General features: G+C 51.4%; 1 protein-coding gene across 1 annotated transcript in view; it reads left to right on the forward strand.

The window, feature by feature from the left end:
• The window catches only part of CACNA1E (calcium voltage-gated channel subunit alpha1 E), a 91,326-nt gene that overhangs the window by 36,299 nt on the left and 32,222 nt on the right, over positions 1 to 22,805 (forward strand). The window contains exons 8-22 of the mRNA XM_082054215.1: positions 8,968 to 9,083; positions 10,094 to 10,147; positions 10,472 to 10,561; positions 10,909 to 11,118; positions 12,966 to 13,078; positions 13,334 to 13,446; positions 13,559 to 13,690; positions 13,999 to 14,071; positions 14,477 to 14,594; positions 14,886 to 14,953; positions 16,601 to 16,698; positions 19,903 to 19,959; positions 21,051 to 21,644; positions 21,738 to 22,012; positions 22,611 to 22,770. Of these exons, the coding sequence (XP_081910341.1) occupies positions 8,968 to 9,083; positions 10,094 to 10,147; positions 10,472 to 10,561; positions 10,909 to 11,118; positions 12,966 to 13,078; positions 13,334 to 13,446; positions 13,559 to 13,690; positions 13,999 to 14,071; positions 14,477 to 14,594; positions 14,886 to 14,953; positions 16,601 to 16,698; positions 19,903 to 19,959; positions 21,051 to 21,644; positions 21,738 to 22,012; positions 22,611 to 22,770 (2,271 nt within the window). The remainder of the gene's footprint in view (positions 1 to 8,967; positions 9,084 to 10,093; positions 10,148 to 10,471; positions 10,562 to 10,908; positions 11,119 to 12,965; positions 13,079 to 13,333; positions 13,447 to 13,558; positions 13,691 to 13,998; positions 14,072 to 14,476; positions 14,595 to 14,885; positions 14,954 to 16,600; positions 16,699 to 19,902; positions 19,960 to 21,050; positions 21,645 to 21,737; positions 22,013 to 22,610; positions 22,771 to 22,805) is intronic.

The following is a 22,805-nucleotide window of genomic DNA, read 5'->3' on the forward strand; positions in this document are numbered from 1 at the left end:
CAGATCAATTAATTCTAACTGAGAGCAGGAAGGGGGAAAAAAAAAATTGGCCCTGTTCCTCTTTGAGAGCAGGTATCAAGCCCAAGGAGATGTGACTGCTCAGCTTTTAAAGCTACACAAGCTACCAAAATAATCCTGGCAGAAGAGAGTCAGTGGGAGCGAGCGAGGATGAAGCGTCAGCTGAAATGCCCCATTTTCTGCCACGTGGCAGCCGGTGGATTTGGGAGCTCTGCTGTGGAGTGGGTGGGAAGGGTGGACAGGACCTGCTCCTGCCCTGTGGCTGATGGTCTGTTGTGGGCAATGCCCTGCGATCGCTTGGCTCCAAAGTGTGGAAGTTGCATGTGCCCCATGCTGGAGATTTGCAAAGTTCTGCTCTCTCTTCTTTGTGAAATGTGGTGGTTTCTTTCTTTTTTTTTTTTTTCCTCAGCTGTTTCTCATATAAAGAAAATTTGGATCTGTGTGTTCAGGCTGATCTCCAGAGCAGCAGAGACCCGGTGAGAGCCTTGCTGCCCGGTCCCCACCACCTGTGGCATGCCTGGTGCCACAGCAGCAGTAATGCCCTCCCAGTAACCAGCACAGCACACCACTGGTCCTGTTCAAGCCACTGCAGAGGTTCCCTCTGCTTTGCCCCTCTTGCAAGAAGATGTCTTTTGTCTAGTTTGTTGCTGGGAGCAAGCAGATGAAAGAGTGAAGATAAAAAATAAGCCACACTTGGAGGTGTAACGTTGAGGACTCACGTGGAGTTTCTCATACCAGACAGGCTGTGTTTTGACTTTTTTCCACCTCCCTTTCCCCAGCCCCTGCAGAGAAAATCTGGTTTGCAATCGCCCCCCTCCATTCATTGCAGCGTCTGTCCTCCTCTTGAGGGCTGGTAGACTCCTTTTCCCTATCCAGGCTCGTACTTCCAGCCCCTTTGCAGGGTGACAAAGCTGCTATAATCACCGATATTCGTGGTCCTCAGCAATCACTGAGTGGTTGCAGAGTGGCCAGGAATGCTGCCTGACCTGGGAAAGCTGGGTCCTCAGGTCTGCCAAGGAGGCCTCTGGAAGCTGATGGCAGAGCAAAGAGTTGAGCATGATGGCAAGAAAAATGAAATCCATCTGCCTTGTACCAAACAAGAGAGTAATTTAAATCCTCCTAATTGCTTCTACTCATCCTGGTGATGTTAAGTCTTTTCTCCATTTAAGTCTTTTCTGCCCCCCACCCCCAGCTCTTGCACTAAGCCTTTGAAAGAAACGACTAATGTTATAATTAAAGGATCAATTTGGCAAGATTTCTTTGTCTTAAGATCTTCTTTCTTTCAGGTTGGGTTAGTTCTGTGTTCCCAGTCTCCGGAGAGTTTCTTCAGCTCCTTTAGGAGCCTTCTGTACCATCTCTGAAATCTTTTCACTTCACTTAATGTGAATTTTTTTCCCATCCAATTTTGAGGCATAACAAATGATGAATAAAATTAAGTTTTATAGCAATTAATAATAAAGGCGTTGAAGGAACAAGTGTACACTTTCAATGGAAGCAGGAGGTTTTTTTTGCAGGCTCTACACAAAACTTGGGCCTCATGCGTTTGACCTGGAGCAGGTGATTTGAAGCCAAAAACAAAGGGAAGAGGATTAAAATCTTGGAGGCTGGCGGTTTGTGGAGAGGAAAGTGGGAAGACACATCACCACAGTGCAGGGAGGCTTGTGGGGGGATCATGAGGGACAGCAAGATGCCAACAAACATGCCCAAGAAATATTACATGTTAAGGAGGAAAGCTTGGAAGCATCTTTTTTCTTTTTCTTTAATGGTTGTAGCACCTCAGGGAGCAGCTGGGTTGAGATGTAAGGTGTTTGAGCTGTTGTGTGTTTGGGATTCACTATCTGGAACTGCTTTTGAAGGGAGGTGTAACAGGGACCATCACCATCATGGGATGTGCCTTGGTCAGGCCACATTTGGTGAGAAACAGCCTCACTTGTCACTTTATTCTCGGGAAGCTCTTGTGTCATCGGTGTGGTATTTGAACGTGAGTGAAGCAAAAGGAGCCTTTGAGATCTTCATCTCTATTCAGCAGCCAGGTGGGCATCCATATTCAATGAGTGGCTCTGCTGTGCTTTGCTGTACCACCTTTCTGCCGAGGTCCTCCAAGCCCTTTGCAAACAAGCTGCCTGACAAGAGACGTGCGTGTCTGCTGTGCCGTGTCCCCCGGGGGTACAGGGAGTGACGACTCTTCTTAACAGCCTGTCCCTGACAGGATGAAAAAAAAAGAATCCACAACAAAGAGTTGATTTGGTGACTTTCCCCTTTGATTTCTCTTTGCCAGCATGTCTCGACTGCTTCAAATCTGCTCTTCTTTGTGCCTCCTTGCAAATCTGCTCTGCGGACTGCCTGGTGTCTGCAGGCTGGGGGTGAAAAGGCTTGGTTGTGATCCTCTTGACAAAGCACTCAGCGGATAGCTCTTGCTCACATATTGCTTTTGGATTTGTTTGTTCCAGATTGTTGTGATTTCTGTCATCCTGGCTAATGACAGCAGTTGTGTGGCTGTGGCTGCAGCTCTGTGACTTGGCTTTGGACGTGTCCAGATCCTCCATGGCCATCTCCATACTTGCAAGGGGGTGCTGGGCACCCGTGTTGGGTGAAGTAGAGAGGATGCCCTGAGTGAATCATGTAGCGTTATCAGTTCTCTGTACATCGTAGGTGGCTGTTTGTTTGTTTTGCAGTGCTGGAGTGACATATCTAGCAGTTGCATTGTGGGTTTCACACTTGATGATTGGTTCTGAATTCATTGTGTTTGTGTGGTGAAGGCGTCGATTAGAGTGCTTTGCAGTTCATGGGAAGTTAATGCGATGAAACGTTGAAAATTGGTGATTTTTTTTTTTTTTTTCCCCACGTTGTAACTCACCTGCAGCACTGGCAGTGCATCTTTTATCTGCAGATTGCTGGCACTTGCAAAGGGGCGACTGTGAAACCATTCTCTGCTCACGGAGGATAAAAACTGGAGCATAGAAGGGAAGGGGAGGAGTGGCGTTTTCCCAGCACTGCAGGAGCCAGTGGGAGTGATTGCGAACAAAGCCCGGGGCTCTTGAAGCAGCAAAGCTGCACTGCTCATACCAGCCCTGACTGATAAGAGCGAAATAAAATCCAGAGCTTCTATCTCTGCTTCTTGCTGCTAGGGCTACCAGACCCTCTGGAACTTCTCTGTAGCTTTTCTTTCAGCGTGGGTTGGCCATGCTATTGCTGCCTTTCGTGCACGGTTGCAAACAATCGGCTTGTCTGAGCAATGGGGCCAGAGATGCAAACTCCAGCATTGTTACCCTTAGAAAAATGTTGAAACTGAGAATTTACAACTGGAATGGCAGTAGCTCCCTTCTCCTGGTGGTATTTGTCCTCTTTGTCATTTATTTTTCTCTACTTCAAAACAACAAGCTCTCCAAACTGTTGACTGCTCTGAGCGCAATCCAAGTGTCATGGGAAACTTGTCTTTTCTCTTTAAAAGGTCACTGCAGGGTTGAGCTGCACACAAAGCAAGCATCCATGCATGCTTTTCTCACTTGGTCATAGAGTACTTCCTCTTGGAGACCACGCATGAAGGGTGTGGAGAGGGGCTGATCCCACCCTGAGATGCAGAGGCTGGACCAGACACCTGTATCTCTGCTGGGATCCATTGGTGAGGGACAGGCTTTGCAGCAACATGCGGCCGATGCCCAGCCATGATTGAACCTGCGCTTGGGTGAATGAGATCCTCTTGACTGGAGATAACTATAGATGAGAAATAGGGATTCCTGGAGAGAAGAGGGGAGGTGTATAAAGGCCTTGCCAGCCAATGGGCTGTGTTCCCCATCAGCAGATGCAAAGTCCAAGTTCTCTTGTGCTTCTCACTGCTTTGAGTCATTTCAGTGTCTCCAATTATTTGAATTCTTGAACTTCATCTTCAAAGCTGCCCAAAGCCTGGACCAGAGAGATCCCATAACACAGCTGGCCGATGGTGACCCTGTCCCTGCTGCTTTGGGCCCTACATGGAGCCACAATGGCTCACATCTCTTTGAGGGATTGGCTTATAAAAGGAGCTCTTTAGTGCTGGGAGACTTGACTTTGCTTCTGGTGGCTCCTCGTCTGGAGCCTCTCTGGCCTCTCCCCACTCGTGGAGACAGTTTCCCATTTGGGCTGCCTTCTCCCTGTGCCTTCATGTTCTCATCACCTTTCCCTGCTGCCTCTATTTTTGTTCACCTCTTAGCGTGGGGTGTCAATGCAAACGAGCATGATGAGATCTTTCTGAATTGTTCATGCTGCTTGGTATCAGTCCTCTCTAATACAAGCCCCTTTCGGACCCGGTAGAAGTGACAAACATCAGCAAGTACCTATAATAAAATCTGATTTAAATCACAAGCTTTCTCCAAGTTAGAAGGTAACAATCAGCATCTAGCCCTTTTTAAATGGGACAGTGATGTAATGGGTAATCTCGGGGCTGGTATCTCCCAGCTCCTTCCCATTTTACCATTTGATGTCACCAACAGCTTGTCAGCTCTTCATTCCTCAACTCGTGTGTCTGCCGGCACTCTATAAATGTGCCTCTCTTTAGCTTCGTCAGCTGTACGCTCCGGTTCTTGCTGCAGCTTTCTCACAACACGGCGAACACATAACTGTTGCCAAAGTACAGAGAGATGATCAAAAGCTAACGGTCACCACCAAAAGGGAATACAAGAAATAGGATGTTTCTCTTTTCCTTTTTAAAATTCTTTTCTTTTCACCAGTGAGTGCATCATGGGAAGACTTTCTTGAGACAGTCCAGTTTTGTTAAGGAATCTTAGAACGGTTTGAGTTGCAAGAGACCTTCAAAGCTTATCCAGTACAACCCCCTGCCACAAGCAGGGACGTCGTCAACCAGATCAGGTTGCTCAGAGCCCTGTCCAGCCTGGCCTTGAATATTCCTTGACTAATTGTGGCAGTTTGAGTGAATTTAAATCAAGCAATTGCCTTTGCCCAAAAAACTTGTTGCCTCCCTCAAAGCAGACCTATGAAGCACATCTTCCCTCTGCAGAGGTTTTAGTACCCGTTGGACACCTTTGCTGTCAGTTCAGTGCACTAATCCCGGTTCTGCTGTGCCTGCTTGCCACTGGCTGTTGAAGATGAAGCACCAGGTTACAGACTGCACAGTGAGTTCCGCACACGCTTACTTTAGTTCCTTTACACCTCTTGGGTAAATACCATCTGAGCCCGCCCTGGTTTGCAGCTGTCTGATCTGTGTTTTCCAAACTGTCTGTTGGCAGTTCTGTCCCATAACCTTCTCTGACACCCTCCTGGAGTTGAAGGTGTTTTTTCCTCAAATTGTGGTGCTCAAACCTGAAGCAGAGCCATGTGCTGAGACCTCACAGGTGTTGAGGAGAGCAGCAGTATTACCTGATGTCTTGCAGATGGTGTTCCTTGTTATACATCCCATTACATATGGGTTGTTTTTTCACAGTGGCACGGTGCTGCTGCCTTGTCCTCAGCATGTGATCTGCTACTTCTGCTCTTTCCACTCCATCCTTTTCTGCTGCCTCGTGTTGTTTTAAGACCCATTTGGTAACTGGTTTGTTAGAGGTGTCTTCAATGGTGGCAAAAGGCAACGAATTAATGGGTTTGAAAGTGTTTGGCTTGTGGTTTCAAAGCATGGAAGCCACAATATTGATGTGACCAGTGCTGTGTTCCTGCTCTGGACGCAAGCTCCAAAAAAGAGGAAAGTACGTTGCAGGTGGTTTGGGTTTTTTTTCCTTAACTGGTTTTTGGTTGTTGGTTGTCTTGTGATTTGATTTTTTTTCAATCTGTTTTTGTTCTGTTTTTAAAAAATGGGGCCCATTTTCAGTCTGGATGCTTCCACATGAGTTGTTCTCCCATTAAAACCAGACCTGGGCTCTCCAGTTGAGCGGAGCACAGCAGTATAGTAAAAGCATCGCTGCCCTGGTGCGAGTGAGGGTACGGAGGCCCGGGGAGGAAGGTGACCAAGCGCAGTGGTGCCTTCAAGGTCTCCTACCTGGAGCAGAGATGCTCTCGGGCCACATGAGGAGAATACCCGGGCTGTAGAGGACAATCATGAGGCAGAGGAGGAGCAAACCATCCATGCTTCAGCCACCCCAGCAGGCTGGGCAAGGCAAAATTGGGCTATTCCTGGGGATGTAACCCAAACACGTTGGGGAGCAGAGCCCTTCGATTGGCGCCCGGCTCTCTGGGCAATGAGATGCTGCCCTGCCTGTGACTTGGAGCCTTCCCAGGCAGCTGTCAGTCACTGCGGCTGGCCCTGTTCTTGCACACATACAGTATTATCTCTACCCGCTGCTGCAAATTGGCTCTGAGCAATCCTTGATCTGTCAGCATCGCCTACCCACTCTCAGATGTCACCAGCCCCCGCTGCTGCCCTGCTCGGTAACGTGTCTTTCTGAAATGTAATAATTCATTAAGTTGAGCTTAACTTTTTTTTTTCCTCTCCCCTCTCTGCCACCCTTTCTTCCTTCTAATGGACAGAAGCAATTAAGGTCCATTAGGGATCAAGCATGTGGGAAGTGTCTCCCTCAGAGACGCTGTGGCGGCTGCACGGACCTTGTCCCTGGCACCAGCTTCTTGCAGATTAGTGCTCCGTGAGCGAATGGTTGGGTAGAAGCAAATGGTGCTCAGTGAGAGGGGCACTGGAAAAGATGCTTCCATTCCTTCCTCTGGTAAAAGGTGATTCGAAGCTCAACTAGTCCTTCTGGTTGGGTTTCATCATGGACACATGGTGATGGCTTCTCTTGCCATGCAGCAAAAGGAGACACCAGCCTCAGCAGAGGAGGAGCTGGAAGATGGAGGGATGAGCAAGCAGGAGGTGGCAGAGAGGGGCCAGATTCCCAGCCGGTGTAAAGCAGGGGAAGCTTTGCAGGTGTTTCTGGACACAGAATATATCTGTAGGGTCCAGCTGGCAAAAGTTCAGCCGAGGTGCTGGCTGGCAGGGGGTTATGGCCCATGGGGCAGATGTTCAGCACATGGGAAGACCAGTGGACCAAGCCAGAGGGAGAGAAGCAAACAGCATCTTCTTGTTTCTTGACATCTCAAATTTGCTAACAAACAAAGACTCGTGAGGGGTGATGGCATAGCCAGAATCATCCTGCCTTTCCTCCAGTGAGGGGCAAGGAGAGTTTTTGCATGACATGCCCCAAACTGAGAGTGCATTTTGCCCTTGGCTGTGGGAGGTCCTTCCTTCTCCCCCCCGCTTCCCTCCCTGTCTCCTCCCGCCCTCCTTCCCTCCACTTAGGCTGCTTTTCTCTTCCTTGCCTTTTGTTCTCTCCCCCTTCCCAGCCCTAGGAGGAAAGTCTCATTTCAGTCTGAAAGCCAGCGATGGAGGGGGAGAGTCATTTGATGCTTAATGCCAGAGCGGCAGGAAACTTCACCTTCCTGGGGTCGAATTAAAAAATGCTTGAATTGTCTGGGGATCTTAAACAAGAGATGCAAGGAACATTCATGGCTTTTCACACAAACACACACACACATATGCGAAAGCCCACACAGCATTAAGGGTGTAATAGCTCAGCTGGGGTAATGCACTTGAACTCTCTCTGCAGCAGACAGACCAATTCTTTCAGTTCTTTTGAATTTTTTTTTATTTTATGTTTTTTTGAGGGTGGAGATTGCTGCTAGTCTCTGAGGAGAAAGACGTTTGTCTTGCAGAGAGAATGATGCCATTTGTTCTTTGCAATCATGCTTCCCTCGGAGCAGCCTGGGACTGGGAGGTGGCTGAGGGCAGGGGCCGGGTTTCTCTGTGCAGACAGGGCTCAGGGATGGGACAGCCAACAGATTGCACCTCCCTGATGGTGTTGCAAGGAAGGAAGGGTGTGCTGGGGGGATATCTGGTGTGAGGGATGCTCCCTGTGTGCAACTGTGGTCATTAGTAGAGGTATAATGTGTGGGCTGAGATGTCCCAGGTATGTGGTGCGTGCAAGCAAGCATGAGGTATGGGTCCTCCTAGAAGGTCTGGCCATGTCATTTCACATATAACCCCTGGTGTGGGTGGGAAGTTACCACCTCAGGGATTGCCGCCCCTGTGCTTCCTGCCAAATATTTCAGTTTCTCTGTGTGCAATGGCCTTTGCATACATTCTTAGGGCTGTGAGTGCTTTTTCATACAGGGTGGTTGAAAACTTCAGAAGGGCAGCCTGCACAGGCCTTCTGCATGTGGCTACGAGCCTGTGAAATCCAGAATGCAGACCATGCTTAACAGTGCAGTCTTGTGTTTTAACTGCACGTGAGAAGGTGTATCTAGCCTTTGCTGCATATGGGTGTCTTTGCACAGCTCTGGGCTGGGCTAAAGGTGAAATCATATATCTTATGTACCCCAGAGTGTGTTTATGATTGCATCGAGGAGTGCACATGAGCATGTGGATGCTACCACATCCATGCACCGTGAGCAGCAGGCACAGTGTTCACTCTGGCCAGCATTGCTCAGCATTTGGTGTGCCCTTGGCTGCCCAGAGCCCATGTGGCACTGCCTGCCCTCCTGCCTGATGCTGTGCCAAGCTGTTGTCCTTCTCTGGACTGGTCACAGTGCCTGGACAGTTCACGAGAGACACTGAAGTCCAGAGAAGTGCAACAGGGTTGTCCAAGGAGAGACTGGAAAGAGAAAGGATTCAGAGGAAGAGGTGGTGAAGGTGGGGTACAGGACTTGCCCTCCTGCATCCCTTTGCTGCTTCCTCACAGTGCCCAGTTTTTATTCCTCAAAGGGGCACAGAGGAGCTGAGCTGGTTGTGGAGTCAGGTGGCACTGAGAGCATCCTCCACGTGCACCTGCACTTTTTCTCCTGCAAAGAAGCCTCTTATCCTCTGATTGTGCACCCATCCCCTGGTCATGCATCTCCCCAACATACTCCAGCAGCCCTTCACTTGTGCTCACCCTCGGTCCCTGCCTCCCCTCCCAGCCCTGTGGTGCCCCAGCCCCCTGTGCATCCCTTTGCCCCTGGCCACACTCTCACTGTCCCCACTCTGTCCTTCCCCAGGGAGTTTGCCAAAGAGCGGGAGCGAGTGGAGAACCGCCGAGCCTTCATGAAGCTGCGGCGCCAACAGCAGATTGAGCGGGAGCTCAATGGCTACCGGGCCTGGATAGACAAAGCAGGTAAGGGCTGGTGGGACGGGGGGTGGTGGGGACCACAGATCATGCAGAGTGGTGGGGATGGGAAAGGATCCCTGGGCGTTATCCAGTGCAATCCCAGAGTTGTCCAGGTGCTCACATGGCAGCGTCGGGTAGAAGGGTGAGCTTGGCCCCAGATGCTCCAGCAGCTCTCTGGCCAGGCTGAGAGCAAGAACGTTGCCAACAGCTGATGAAACCTCATGTTCTGTGGCATGAAATGGTCACATCTCGAACATAAGGCATATTATGTCTCCAGGGATGGCTGTGAGCATCACTGCTGGAAGCTTTGCACTGCTATAGTTTCCTTTCTCTTCAGTCTCCTGCAGTGATGGACAGGGGAAAAGCAGTAGAAGGCAGCCGTAGAACGGTGGTTTTCCAGCTCAACCCACTCCTGAAGCAGTCTGGAGGGGATGCACTCACTGGTTCCCAGCTCAGGGCTCCCACCTGGACCTGAGCAAGGGCTGGGGATGATGGAGGTTTCTGGGCTTCCTCCTGATACTCAGTGAGGCATGACAGCCCATGGATGCTGGTCCCCAAACTGCTATAGCCCTTGTCCTTGCTTGCCCCTTGTGGGGATCAGTTCAGTGCACTCAGCTCTGGAAAGGGAAGGTTTACACTTTCATCTGGCATTCAGACTTGAAAAAGGATGGTAACTGGAATAAAAGCCTGAGCCCCAGACCTCAGCTTTGGTCCTAGGTTGGGATGTTGAGCCCAAGACCTGTCTACAATGTTCAGCTTCTTTAGTGGAGTTATTTACAGGGTAGGAAAAAGGATTGATGACAAGCAATTTTTCTTTTTTGTGCAATGTGTGGTAGCTGCCGCTTGCCATTCTTATAAATTTGGCTTTGGACGCTTAAGCAATACTTGACAAGAGTTTGCAACATAGAGCAATCACCTCCAGTCTGGGCAAAGTGCTTGAGTACAAGGCAGTGAGGTCTGATGTGCTCAGCCAAGGGTGTCTTGTCTCCTGATGCTGAACTCTGTGTTTTGCGTAGAGGAAGTCATGCTGGCTGAAGAGAACAAAAATTCTGGGACCTCAGCCTTAGAAGGTAAGACAAGCAAAACCCTGCCTAAACACCTGCCTGCCCTCCCTTCTGCCTGCCTGCAGCTGGAGGTGGAAACCCTCTAGCTGTGATGAGAGGATGGGGATTCGAGAGTGCCCCAGTGGGGTCTTTGGAGTGTGGGGAGGTGGATTGACAGCATAACCCCTAAGAGACCATGAAGGCCAGGAGAGTCTGGTCCTGCACAAGATACAGCCCTGGACTAAGGTCGCCTGGGTGACTCTAGCCAGGTACTGATCACCAGGTCATGGTCCAATGAGGTGGCTACTGGCACAGTTGGGCCACCAACACCTCTTCCTCTTCCCTTCCCAGTGCTCAGGCGAGCCACCATCAAAAGGAACCGGACGGATGCCATGAACCGCGACTCAAGTGACGAGCACTGCGTTGATATTGCCTCCGTGGGCGAGCGGAGGCTGGCACAGAGAAGACCGCTTCATCCAACCTTAGGTTAGTGCAGTTTGGAGCCTTCCTCCCTGAAACCTCTGCCAGCTTATTGAGTTGTGAGGGCTGCACCTATCACATGGAGATTGGCACAGCTCAGCTATCTCTGCTAGTTTGGCAGCAAAGGGGGCAAATCACCTGCTGCTACCTGTACCATATAAAAACTGTGTGGTTAAGTCATCTCCCACAAGATCAGTGTTTGTGAGCTGCATGTCCTGTCTCATGTTGTGGAGAATGCTGGAGCACCCAAGGCCTTCTCTCATGATGGCTGGAACACCCAACTCCTTCTTCCCCCTCTTTTCCCATAGGTAATCCCATGAGTCACTCTGGCCTCAAAGGTGCCAGAGTGGACGGTGCCTCCTACTTACGACACAAGGAGCGACTCCTGCGCATCTCTGTCCGCCACATGGTGAAATCCCAGGTCTTCTACTGGATTGTCTTGAGCTTGGTGGCGCTCAACACTGCCTGTGTGGCCATCGTCCATCACAACCAGCCAGCCTGGCTCACACATTTCCTCTGTGAGTTTCTGGACTTTGTGTAGGTGTGAGAGCACTGTGTGGGCAGGCAAAGCCTCCTGCAGCCTTCTTGTCTCCAGCAGCTGGAGGTTGCAGCACACCCTTGCTCCTTGCCCCTGGGCAAGTGGGGATGAATTCCACCAGAGTCATGCTGGTATGGAGATGGGTGGGGAATAGTGTGGACTGTGTTCACTATTGATAACTTGTCTGCTCTGATGAGACCCCACCTGGAGTATCGTGTCCAGCTCTGGAGCCTTCAGTACAGGATAGACATGGACCTGCTGGAGAGGGTACAGAGGAGACCACAGAAATTATCTGAGGCTGGAACAGCTCTACTGTGAGGACAGGCTGAGAGAGTTGAGGTTGTTCAGCCTGCAGAAGAGAATGCTCTGGGGAGACTTTATTGCAGCCTTTCTGCGCTTAAAAGGGGCCAATGAGAAAGAAGGGGACAGACTTTTTAGCAGGGCCTGTTGTGGTAGGACAAGGGGTGATAGTTTTTAAACTAAAGGAGGGGAGATTCAGGCCAGATATGAGAAAGAGATTTTTTTTTTTTTTTTTTTTTTTTTTTTTTTTTACATGAGAGTGGTGAAACACTGGCCCAGGTTCCCCAGGGAGGTGGTGGATGAACCATCCCTGGAGACATCCCAGGCCAGGCTGGACGGGGCTCTGAGCAACCTGAGCTGGTGAAGGGTTTGGACTGGATGAGCTTTGAAGGTCCCTTCCCACCTAAACTATTCTGTGATTCTCTTCTATGATTGGTAACAAAGGACCATGTACAGCCATTTAATTGAGCCCTGTGGCCACAGATGGCTGCCTCAGGTCTATGAGCAAAAGTGGAGGAGTTTTACGGGCCTCATGCCCTTCAGATCCAATGTGTTTGCAAGAGAGAAAAATAGACTGCAGGTATCAGTTGGGTTTATCTTGAAATTGTGAACAGTAGTGATTGAAAGCTTGCTGGAGATCTATCTTTGAATGCCCACAAGCAATTGTTGGAAAGGCGTGAGTTTGCAGTGATGGAGCTGGTCATGGGAGAACTTCCTGGTTAAAGTTTTGGTGCGGAGCACGGTGTGGTGGTCCCAAGCTTAAAACCAGCTACTGGAGCATGCCCCAGCCCTTGTGGTCAGGTCTCAGAGGCAGTACATGCATATCTATTCTAGCTTGGTGCTAACAGCGTAGTCGACCCCGTGGCAGCCGTGCATTCCTCCTGAGCTGTTGGAGTAGGGACAGTGCTGCTTTCACGGCTGTGTTTTTCTTACCTTGAAAATGTCTCCATCGAGCAGCAGGCCTGCCCAAATTTGTATTTGCATGCTCAGACTTGCCGGGATCCCAACACACCATGGTGTGGTACAGCAGCTGGTCATGGTGAGAGGCATCTTTTGGAAAAGGTGCCTGCTAATGTTCATGAAATAGCTGGAGAAGCTTTTCACTGGCTCTTGGCTGTTCTGCTCAGTTACCCTGGCCAAATTCCAGGCATGCAATGATTTAAATCCAGGTTTCTAATATTCCCTTACAGTGTTGTGTGGTTAATGTCTTTGCAGATGCCCCAGTCACCATTGTGTAACAGTAAAGAGCTGCTCTGCTCCATGTTGGCTATCTCTTGTCTTCTCAAACCCCTGGGAGGCTGGTGCACCTACCCTGAATGATTAACTTGTGCTCTTGGTGCTCTGTTATATATAATTGAGGTCCTTGCAGACAAGCGTCACCCCATACCCTGGCCTGAGAGAGCTGGGGGAACCAGTGTGGTCCTTGACTTGTCCCATCTCTGTGATGTGCTACGTGTGTGGATTCATGCAGGATGCTCCTCATGGTTTGGTGTCCCAAGGGTAGTGTGTCTGGGTTTTCTCTTTCAGACTATGCAGAGTTCCTGTTTCTTGGGCTCTTCCTCCTGGAGATGTCCTTAAAGATGTACGGAATGGGGCCACGCCTTTACTTCCATTCTTCCTTCAACTGCTTTGACTGTGGGGTAAGTGGCCCCAGAGATGCTGCAGGTGTGCGGGGAGAAGTTTGGCAGGTGTCTGCAGCATGAGGAACCAAGGGTGAGAAGAATGGGATGGTCCTTGCAGTGGGCAGGGGAACCCTTTCTGCTGGGACCTCCTGCCTGTGCCAGACTGAGACTCCTGGCCTTGGGCGGGGTGGTGGGTGCCTCCTCATCTTCAGGCACATGAAGGTTTCCTTGCAACAACCCATGCTTTGCCTCATGGCTGTGTCTGCTTCTCAGGTCACAGTGGGAAGCATCTTTGAAGTGGTTTGGGCTATCTTCAGGCCAGGAACCTCGTTTGGGATCAGTGTCCTACGAGCCCTTCGTCTACTACGAATATTTAAAATAACCAAGTATGTATCAGCCACCCATTATTGTCACCCTACATCTCAGACTGTGGCTGCAGCCCAGATCCTGTTGCTCCAGCATCTCTGCAAGGGCTCCAGCGCTGGTTCTGTTTTCCAGGTACTGGGCATCCCTGAGGAATTTGGTGGTCTCATTGATGAGCTCCATGAAGTCTATTATCAGCCTGCTCTTCCTCCTCTTCCTATTCATTGTAGTCTTTGCCTTGCTGGGAATGCAGCTGTTTGGAGGCAGGTAGGTTGGTTTAAGTCTGTGGAAAAGGAATTTCTTGGCATTAAAGCCCTCTTAGGTATCTTGAAGACTGTAGCCTTGCCTCTCAGGGTGCTCTCCCTTATGAAAGAACCTGCTCGGGCAGGTATCTCTGGGCTGTGTGGGTCATTTTGGCCAGGAGACCTTTTTGGTTCTGGCACCAAATGCTCTGAAGTCCTTCCTTGGAGTGGGGAAAGGCCCTCCTAAGCACAAGAGAGCTGATAGCACAGTAATCAGGGGTTTGATGACCTTGGTACTCCAGGCCATTTGTGTCCTTCTGGTTCCATTTCCAGGTTTAACTTCATCGATGGGACACCGTCGGCCAACTTCGACACTTTCCCTGCAGCCATCATGACAGTGTTTCAGGTAGGAGCTGGGCTGCAAGGAGACATGACCAAAGGGACTTGGGACTCTTTGCTCACTGCCCACTGGCTGGAAAGGGCTCTTTAAAGCAAACAGGTTCCCCTCCTTCAGATGTTAGGATATGACTTCCTCTCTCTCCTGCTGTGTAACAAAGCAGATAGCGAGAGATGGAAACTCTTCCACCTCTGTTGTGCAAGGCGGAAGAGTTTCAAAACTCTTCTGAGGAGAACTAAATCCTCAGCAGTGTTCAGCATCATCTCCCTCAAGTGCTGCAGCTGCAGAGCTGGGTCACTTGCTGCACAGGGTTTCTGTTCTTGGCTCCTGTGTGTTGTTGGGGCAGATCTGAGCGGGCTGTCCAGGGGATGAGAAGGTGCAGGTGACAGAGCTGCTGGTTTGCTTTTCCTGCAGATCCTGACGGGTGAGGACTGGAACGAGGTGATGTACAATGGCATCCGCTCCCAGGGAGGTGTTCGCTCGGGCATGTGGTCCTCCATCTATTTCATCATCCTCACCTTGTTTGGAAACTGTATCCACCTGACTGATGTGCTTTAAGTGGAGATAACCACATCTCATCTGCATCTCTGATGGCACCATCCTTCCCACGCACTGCTCCTTCCTCCCATCAGGGATATCCCAAATGCAGGGAAGGAGCTACCTGGAGGTGCATTGAGGGCTGTATACATGGGATGGGTGAGGAGTTTGCCCCTTTGGCTGCTCCTCACTGAGCTGGTGAGGAGCCATCATGGCCACCCTCCCTCGGTGGCTACAGACATCCATGTCCTTAACATGTGCCTTGTGCATCCTTAGCGGCTCACAGATACTCTGCTGAATGTGTTCTTGGCCATTGCGGTGGACAACCTGGCCAACGCTCAGGAGCTCACCAAGGTACGTTCCTGTTGCTTCTTCTTCTCTTGCTGGTATGAAGAGGGGGAAGGAGGGAGTCAGCAGAAGAGGCACCAGGGCACTGCCTGTGGCTGTCCTCACTCCAGAGCCAGGGCCACCATGTCCTTTAGCTCAGCCTGCTTTGGAAAGAGATCAGGTCAAATTGGAAGGGGGGGCTCTTCCCTCAGGAGGGTACATGGGGTGCTCCCCTCAAACACAAACCCATATCACTGGACAAAGCCAGTTAGGCTTTGATTTAGGACAGTGCTTAAAACTGCTGGTCTCATGTCTATCCAGGAACACCCACACTTCCCATCAAGTGTGGCTTAACTGTTCTCCATTTAAGCTCTCCAGTTTTGTTTTCCTCCAGTCAGGTCAAATAACCCTCATCTATCTGATGGGGTCTCATATGGGGATGGTTATTTGCCCAAGTGCTCTGGAGATGAGGAGTGGGAAGCACTTTCCACTGGTGTCCATATTTATTCCCAATCTGCCCGCAGAGCAGTGGATATGATTTAGGACACAATTTAGGATGGTGCTTGAGAAGGTTATTTGGCTTAGCTTATTTTAAGACCATGTTGGGAAATATTCAGGGAATGCTAAAATGTTGGGGCACCATCTGGATAACGGTCCATAACCGAGAGCTGTGAGGGTCGTTGCTGCTCCTTGGAGGGGATCAGCTATTCCACGGTGCCAGGTTTTTTTTGGAGCCCTTGCCTATTACTCAGGTCCTTGGGGTTTACTGAGAGGCTTCCATGCTGGTGTAAATCTGACCCCTTAGCAGCAATCACAATGGGGCACAGTGCTGATTTGGCTGAGGGGTACATCTGGGAGTCTCTGTCCCGCTGCGGTGGCAGCAGGTGGCACTTCCAGGGGCTGCTGGCTGCTGCTGGGGTGAGAGGGGTGGCAGAGCCCCACACCGTACCCGCAGCATCAATTAAGGGAGTGATGAGTTTCTGAAAAGGCTCAATAAGCACTAATGACTCCTAATGACATTTCTTGCACCAAAGACACAACCGTACTCATTAAAGCCATACAGTCTCCGCTGGGGTGGTTCATGGATGCCTTGCCTCCCACTCCATCAGAGGGATGCCTGTCTCACCCTTGTGGCTGTGAAGAAGGGAGGGCTGAGCTGGTCTGTGCCGTCTGGGGCTGTTCTAGCCTGCACAGCCCGGCTCGTGCCTGGAGTGGGCTGGGTTCACTTATTTAAGTAATGCTGACGCCTTCAGTGAGATCTGGCAAAGCGGGGAAGTTGTGTCCCCATAGCACAAGGAATATAAAGTCTGTCTCTGGAAATGCAGGTCTCCTTTTCTCCTGCATGCATTATCATCTAAGGTACCTCCCTGCATCCCTTCCTGCCTTTCAGGCTAGACATAAGGAAGAAATTTTTGACACTTGAGGGTGGTGAGAGCCTGGTTCAGGTTGCCCAGAGAGGTGGTGGATGAACCATCCCTGGAGACATCACAGGCCAGGCTGGACGGGGCTCTGAGCAACCGGAGCTGGTAAAGATGTCCCTGCTCATGGCAGGGGTTGGACTGGATGAGCTTTGAAGGTCCCTTCGAACCCAAACCATTCTGTGATTCTATGGTGGCTGCACCTTCCCTTGAAACCCCAATGTTCCACTAAGCAACTCCCCTCTTTCCTCCGCAGGATGAGCAGGAGGAAGAGGAGGCCTTTAACCAGAAGCACGCCCTTCAGAAAGCCAAAGAAGTCAGCCCTATGTCTGCGCCAAACATGCCTGCTATTGAGTGAGTGACTCCCCCAACAACAGTGTCCCCAAAGCTCCATGGGGCTTCTCAGCAGGGTGGTTATGGAGCTGCTGCAAGAAAAAGGGGTCCCCACATGGGGTGGTGCTCTCTCTGGGTGTCTTCTGAGGATGGATGGAGATCCAGCAGTGTGCTCCCCATGTTCACCAGTGCCTTGGAGAGGGGTTGGAGTGGGGACCATTTCACATGGACTTGCCCTCCCCTGCCCCAAGTGGCAGCCTCAAGGCTTAGGTATGGCAGAAATCTGCTAAAAGAGGCTTTCTGCCCTAAATATACAGCTCAATCACTCAGGGCTGCTGCTAGGGGTGGGGAAGGAAGCTGGGGAGGAGGAAGGTATCTCAGCTTTTTCTTGAGGAGGGGGGATATTTGTTCCCCGGGGGTGTTTCTCTGTGGCAGACCTGCAGGAAGAAGTGACACTTCTGCTCCCAAATCTCCCCCGGGCTCCTTCCCTGGTAGCGAATCCAGTTATGAGAGCTGGAGCAGGTTTGCGAAACCTCATTTGATTATAAATAAATTTGATTTGGGCAAGAAAAAAAGGCCCCAAACCACATAAACCCCCGGCATGGTGTTAAGGAGCCTTGTCTCTGCATTTCAGCAGAAGAAAATTCTTTTTTTTCCTTTCTAGGTGTCTTTTTTTTCCCTTTATCTTGCAGTGTCATATGGTCTAAATCACATAAAACTTTCAAAGTCAACATTGAAACGAGGCGTTTTGATTTGTTTCCCAAAACAGTACATTTCAGTATGGCTGAAAGGATTTTTTTTTTCCTTCCTTTTCTTTTTTTTAATAGAATCCCTTCCCAGGGAATTTTAAGTTTCATTATGCTTTGAAACCCAGCCAAGCTTATACACGGCAGAATCTCTTGCGGGTTTGCCGAGAGAAACCGCTGTCTTCAGGCAAGCTGTCATCTGGGGGGGTCAGAGGCAGCGGTGGGATGTGATGGTCCCCCTGCCTGCATGTCATTTTAGGGCTAAACCCTATGGTTTTAGGGGCAGCAGGAGCTGGGGGTATTTGTAAGCCCTGCCTGGTCCCCCAGCAGCTGCAGATATTGCCCTGGTTTTGGAGGTAACAGAAGGTTCAGAATAAATTTGTGGCTGGCCAGGTACTGGGGTGTTGATGGTAGAGATGTAGAGTCTGTGTGGCGTGACAAGCTCTGGCTGCTGGTTGGGAATGTGTTGGATAAAAACAAGGAATAAAATGGATATAGGCTGGAGGATGGAGAGATAGGAGAGAGGAAAAGGGAGAGATGGATGATATTAGGGCATTAAAGGATTTGCCCACACTGCACATCCCTGCTAGTGTTTTCAGACATAACTGGTTGGGAGAGCAGATCTCTTTAACCTTTTGTTGTTCTAGTGACATTTAAATGAGAGGTATTGATATTTGCAGGTCTTTTTTTCCAGCTCTTCCCTCTCATCAGGATGGGCAGTGTCAGGGGCAGGAGGGGAGTGCAAGAAGGGGCCACCACCTCCAGCATCAGGTCTGATGTGCCTTTGGTCAGAGCAAGGGGCAAGCCAGAGCAGAGCTGTTCCCAAAGGGCTGTTGGAAACTCAGGATGTTGAAGCCGAGTCGGTGTCTGCGTTTGGGTGTGCGCAGAACACAGATGGCTTCATTTCTACGTGGGTACCCAGCGCTGGCAGGTTGGGCACAGGCATTCCTGCCTGCGGAGAGGTCCGGTGGCACTCGGGGACGAGTACTCCCACGTGGCCAGGCTGGCGTGGGCAGCTGCGGTGCCGATCGGTGTATATTGTATTTGTACGCGGGCCCCCGTCGGTGCAGATGGCTCGGGGCTGTGTGACGAGTGGGTGGCCAGATGGACGCATGCGGATGCTGTCATGTGTTTTCGGTGCCGAACGTGGTGCGTGGATGCGGTTTGAAGGCTCGGCCACTTGCTGCAGGGATGGCGGTGGGTGCCTGTATCTCTCTCTGCCTGGAGCATGGTGGCACCGGGCTGTTCTCATGGCTGTAAGGACACAATTACCAGCGTGTCTCACCCCAGGGGCTGATGGTCTCGTTGCACTCACAGGATGGTGGGGAGATGCTCCCTGTGGGAGCTCTGTGTGCACACAGGCACTTGGCCACGTGTGGTTGGAGTATATTTGCTTGCACATCCTGCAGCCACACACAAAAACAGCATTTGCAAAAGCAAAACCCATAAGTCACTGCGTGCACATTTGCACGTGCTCGTGACTGTTTGCTTGTAGCTGCGCATATCTGATGTGTTATATATATAAAAAAAGAAATAATATCAGTGAAAGACTTCTGAACTGGGTTTTGCTAGTAGCAGACAAACAAGAGTTCTGGTATCCAAAGACATTACATTACTCTACACAGAAACACTTCACTGCACTATTATAGAAGTGCAGTACAAAGAAACAAAACTGAAGTGCAGAAAAGGCTGATGGATTATTTCTGCCAATTTTATTATCATAAATCCAGACTAAGTCTATTAGCCCTCCTCTGAGTTGCAACCAGTTGCTATTGCCATTCTAATAAAACTTGTCAGGACAGTTGAATACCTGGATTGCTAATCTCAATAATTAATTATTTCTGTGACATAGATACAAGTGCCACATTTATGACACTGGAAGTTTTATGTGTGATTTGATGATACACAAGGAATAATCCTTTTGCTCCACCTGAAGATCACTTCATGATTTGTTCCAGTCTACTCTGTAAAGGAAAGCAGCTCAGGGCTGGCCCGATGCATCGCTTCCATTGCAAAATTGCCACGTGTTGCTCAAGAGAAGTGAATCTGGAAGAGTTTGAAAGAGCTGTTAAATATCTAAGGATGTACCAGGACTTCTGAGAGGCTGCAGCTTGCACTGCTTTCCCCATGCTGGCGCAGGGAAGGTTCCTTGGTCCATACGAAATGGATCTGCATCCCCAGCACGAGCATCGCTGCGTGCGTCTCCCTGCGTAGCAGTCACAAGTGCCACAGTGGGGTATGGGAACTGGGGTGCAGTGTGTGAGTGTGAGCCCAGGCAGTACTGCAGGCAGCTCATTGCCGGTGTGCAAGTGCATATGAGCAGGGGGGTCCCTGCTGGTTGCTGCACTCCAGTGTCCCAGCACCTGGTGGCCAACAGGCAGGAGATGCTGCCCGGGGTGGGTGACACCTCTCGGCATTGCCCACATGATTCAAAGGAGGGGTGAGTGAAGGATTGAACCCCTTTGTTTTTCCTCCCCAGAAGAGACAGGCGGAGGAGACACCACATGTCGATGTGGGAGCCACGCAGCAGCCACCTGTATGTGGGCCCGTGGGGGGGGTTGCGTGTCGTCTGTGGCTCCTGTGCTGTCTGTGCGTCTATGGGTCCGGGGCACGCGCCGCTCCCCTCTGGCCCCCTCGGTTTGGGGGTTGAGTGTGTGTGTGTGTGTCTGTATTCACTGTGCCCCTTTGCGCCCCCATTTGTGTGCGTGCGCTCGTGGTTTTGTGTGTGCTATGGTGTTGGTGCCTGTGCAGTCGTGTGTGCTGCGGCAGTGAGCAGTATACATACGTGTGTGTACCCGTGGGGCATCCATGTGTTGGGAAAGGGCACGTCTGTCTTCGCCAGGGTGTTTGTGTGTGTGTTTATAGCGCTGAGAAGGATTCGTGGCATAGCCCAGCGCTCCCTCGGAGCACACCTGCAGGAACACAGAGCCCCCGTACAGCTCCTTTTCCCACCAAAACCACTGTTCCCAAAGCCCTGTGCAGGCTGCCCATCTGGGATGTGCTGAGTGAGGGGCTGTCCCCTCTGAGAGACTGTCCCAGGTGTGTGTAGCTGAGCCAGGGATGGACGGCACCTCCTGCATCCAGTGACATTCTCCATTGCAAATGTCTTGGTGGACCACCTCCCACTGAGGAAGGCAGGTCTTGTACCTGGCTTTCCTCTCTTGTACCATCTCTTCCCCTCGTCCTTACTGTCCCCATTCCGTCAGCACTGCCACCCTTGCCAGCAACCTGGCTCTTGTGGCAGAGTCCCCTGCACCATCACTTGTACCATTAGGGGAGCATGACTCTGAGGAGCTGGCCATGCACAGACATCCCCAGTGCAAGAGGAAGGTGGTCACTGCCTAGCTGGGATGGGTGTGCTGCCTGAGAGCTTCAGGGCAGCTGTGAGGCTGCTGGGGCTGATTCTCCATCATCCTGATGTCTCTGAAGGGGCAGAAATACAGTTTTAGCCCAGTTTCGAGCCCCCAGGACCAGAGGGATGCTGGAGGGGTGAGGACAAAGCAGGACCCCAGCCCATAGCCCTGGGGACAGTGTTTCCTTCTCCCTAGGATTCCTGAATTAAATCTAGGGTGGTTGTCCGGTTGGTGGGTGTCCAGTCCACCGACCCCTCACTGTCCCCCATTGCAGGCGGGAGCGTCGCCGGCGGCACCACATGTCGGTGTGGGAGCAGCGCACCAGCCAACTGCGCCGGCACATGCAGATGTCCAGCCAGGAGGGCATCAACAAGGACGAGCCGCCCCTCATCAACCCCCACGCCAGCATCTTCCGCAGGAAGAAACCGGGGGACGGTGTCACCCTGGAGAAATGCGCTGAGGAGCAGGGCAGCAAGGGCGAGGGACCCGAGCAGCCAGCCCCAGGTGCCAACCCCGGCAGTGGGGAGGACAGGAGGAGCCCATCACCCCGTGCCAAGCGAGACAAGGAGCTGTGGCAGCAGAAATCCTGCCATGGGAACTGCGAGCTGGGCGAGCAGGATGGGGCAGGAGGTGGCATTGAGGACAGGGCGCGGATGAGGCAGAGCCAGCGGCGCAGCCGGCACCGCAGAGCCCGGATGGAGGGGAAGGAGCCAGCCAGTGCCCTGGGGAGCCGCTCGGCCAGCCAGGAGATGGGTCTGGAGGAGGCCAGCCCCACAGAGGGGACACAGGATGGGGACCTGTGTGGGGACACGGCTGCAGCAGAAGCACTGATTCAGGAGGAGCCAGAGGCAAGCGTGGAGCCCAGCAGGTTGGTACCCAGGGAGAGCATCTTGTTCCCACGGCTCCTTGTCCTCTCCCCTTATCTTCTCATATCTCTTTTAATCCCGCCGCCTTCCCGCAGGACAAATGGGGTCCCTGCCGGCGATGCTGAGCTGGTCAGGACCACCAAGGAGGGGAGCACCTCACAAGTGCCACCTGAGCCCCCCGGGGGGAAGATAGGCAGCCTGACGGAGCAGGACTGCGGCAGCCTGGACACCAGCGAGCAAGCATTGCTTGAAACCAGCCGCACCGTCAGCCGGAGCGAGCCCGACCTCTCCTCCATCACCCCCAACACCGAGAAGGCTACGGAGAGCACCACCATCATGATTGATGTCCACGACTCCGCTGTGGTACAGAGTGAGGACCTGTCTCTCTTTCCTGAGCCCCTCTCCTCCCTCAGGGACTCTGCAGGGATGGAGAGCCGCTTGCATGGCTTTTCCTATCTGTACACATCAAATGGAGGGGCATTCCTTGCACTGTGTCTTGCAGCACCTCCCTCCAGCACCTTAGTTTTGCAGGGGAGCCCAATTCAGCACTGATGTGCCACTGTCCCCTGGGGATGATCTTCCTTTCTCACCTCTTTCCCAGCCATATCTTCACCTGATCCCTCCTTCGCCCTTCCTCTCCACTTGGGCAAAATACTCAAATCCCCTGTTTTTCCTAACACATCCCCAGCCCCTGCCTCTCTGCTGCTCAAACCCCTTAACAGCATCCTTGCTGGCAAGGTGAGCTGCTTTCAACGGTGGTATTAATTAAACAGTGCTGCAAATGCTGGCCTTGTTAAAACCCCTTTTGTTTGCTTCATCCCAGCAGCTCGTGTCTTTTCTTTCCTTCTGATTGCTCTCTCTGTAACAGCACAGGGATGCAAAACAGAAACCGGGAGGGGAGGTTGTTGGGGCCCCCCAGGGTGCTGTTCTGGGTTCAAGGCCAGGCAAAGGTTCTCGCTTTCCTGCAGTTAGCAACAAGACAGATGGTGAAGCCAGCCCCTTAAAGGAGGCTGAGACCAAAGAGGATGAGGAGGAGGTGGAGAAGAAGAAACGGAAGAAGGAGAAAAGTGAGACGGGCAAAGCGATGGTACCACATAGCTCCATGTTCATCTTCAGCACCACCAACCCGTGAGACATTTTTTGGACCTGGAACTGGGGAAGGC

Source organism: Streptopelia decaocto, assembly GCF_964273445.1.
Source record: "Streptopelia decaocto genome assembly, chromosome: 5".
Lineage (NCBI taxonomy): Eukaryota > Metazoa > Chordata > Aves > Columbiformes > Columbidae > Streptopelia > Streptopelia decaocto.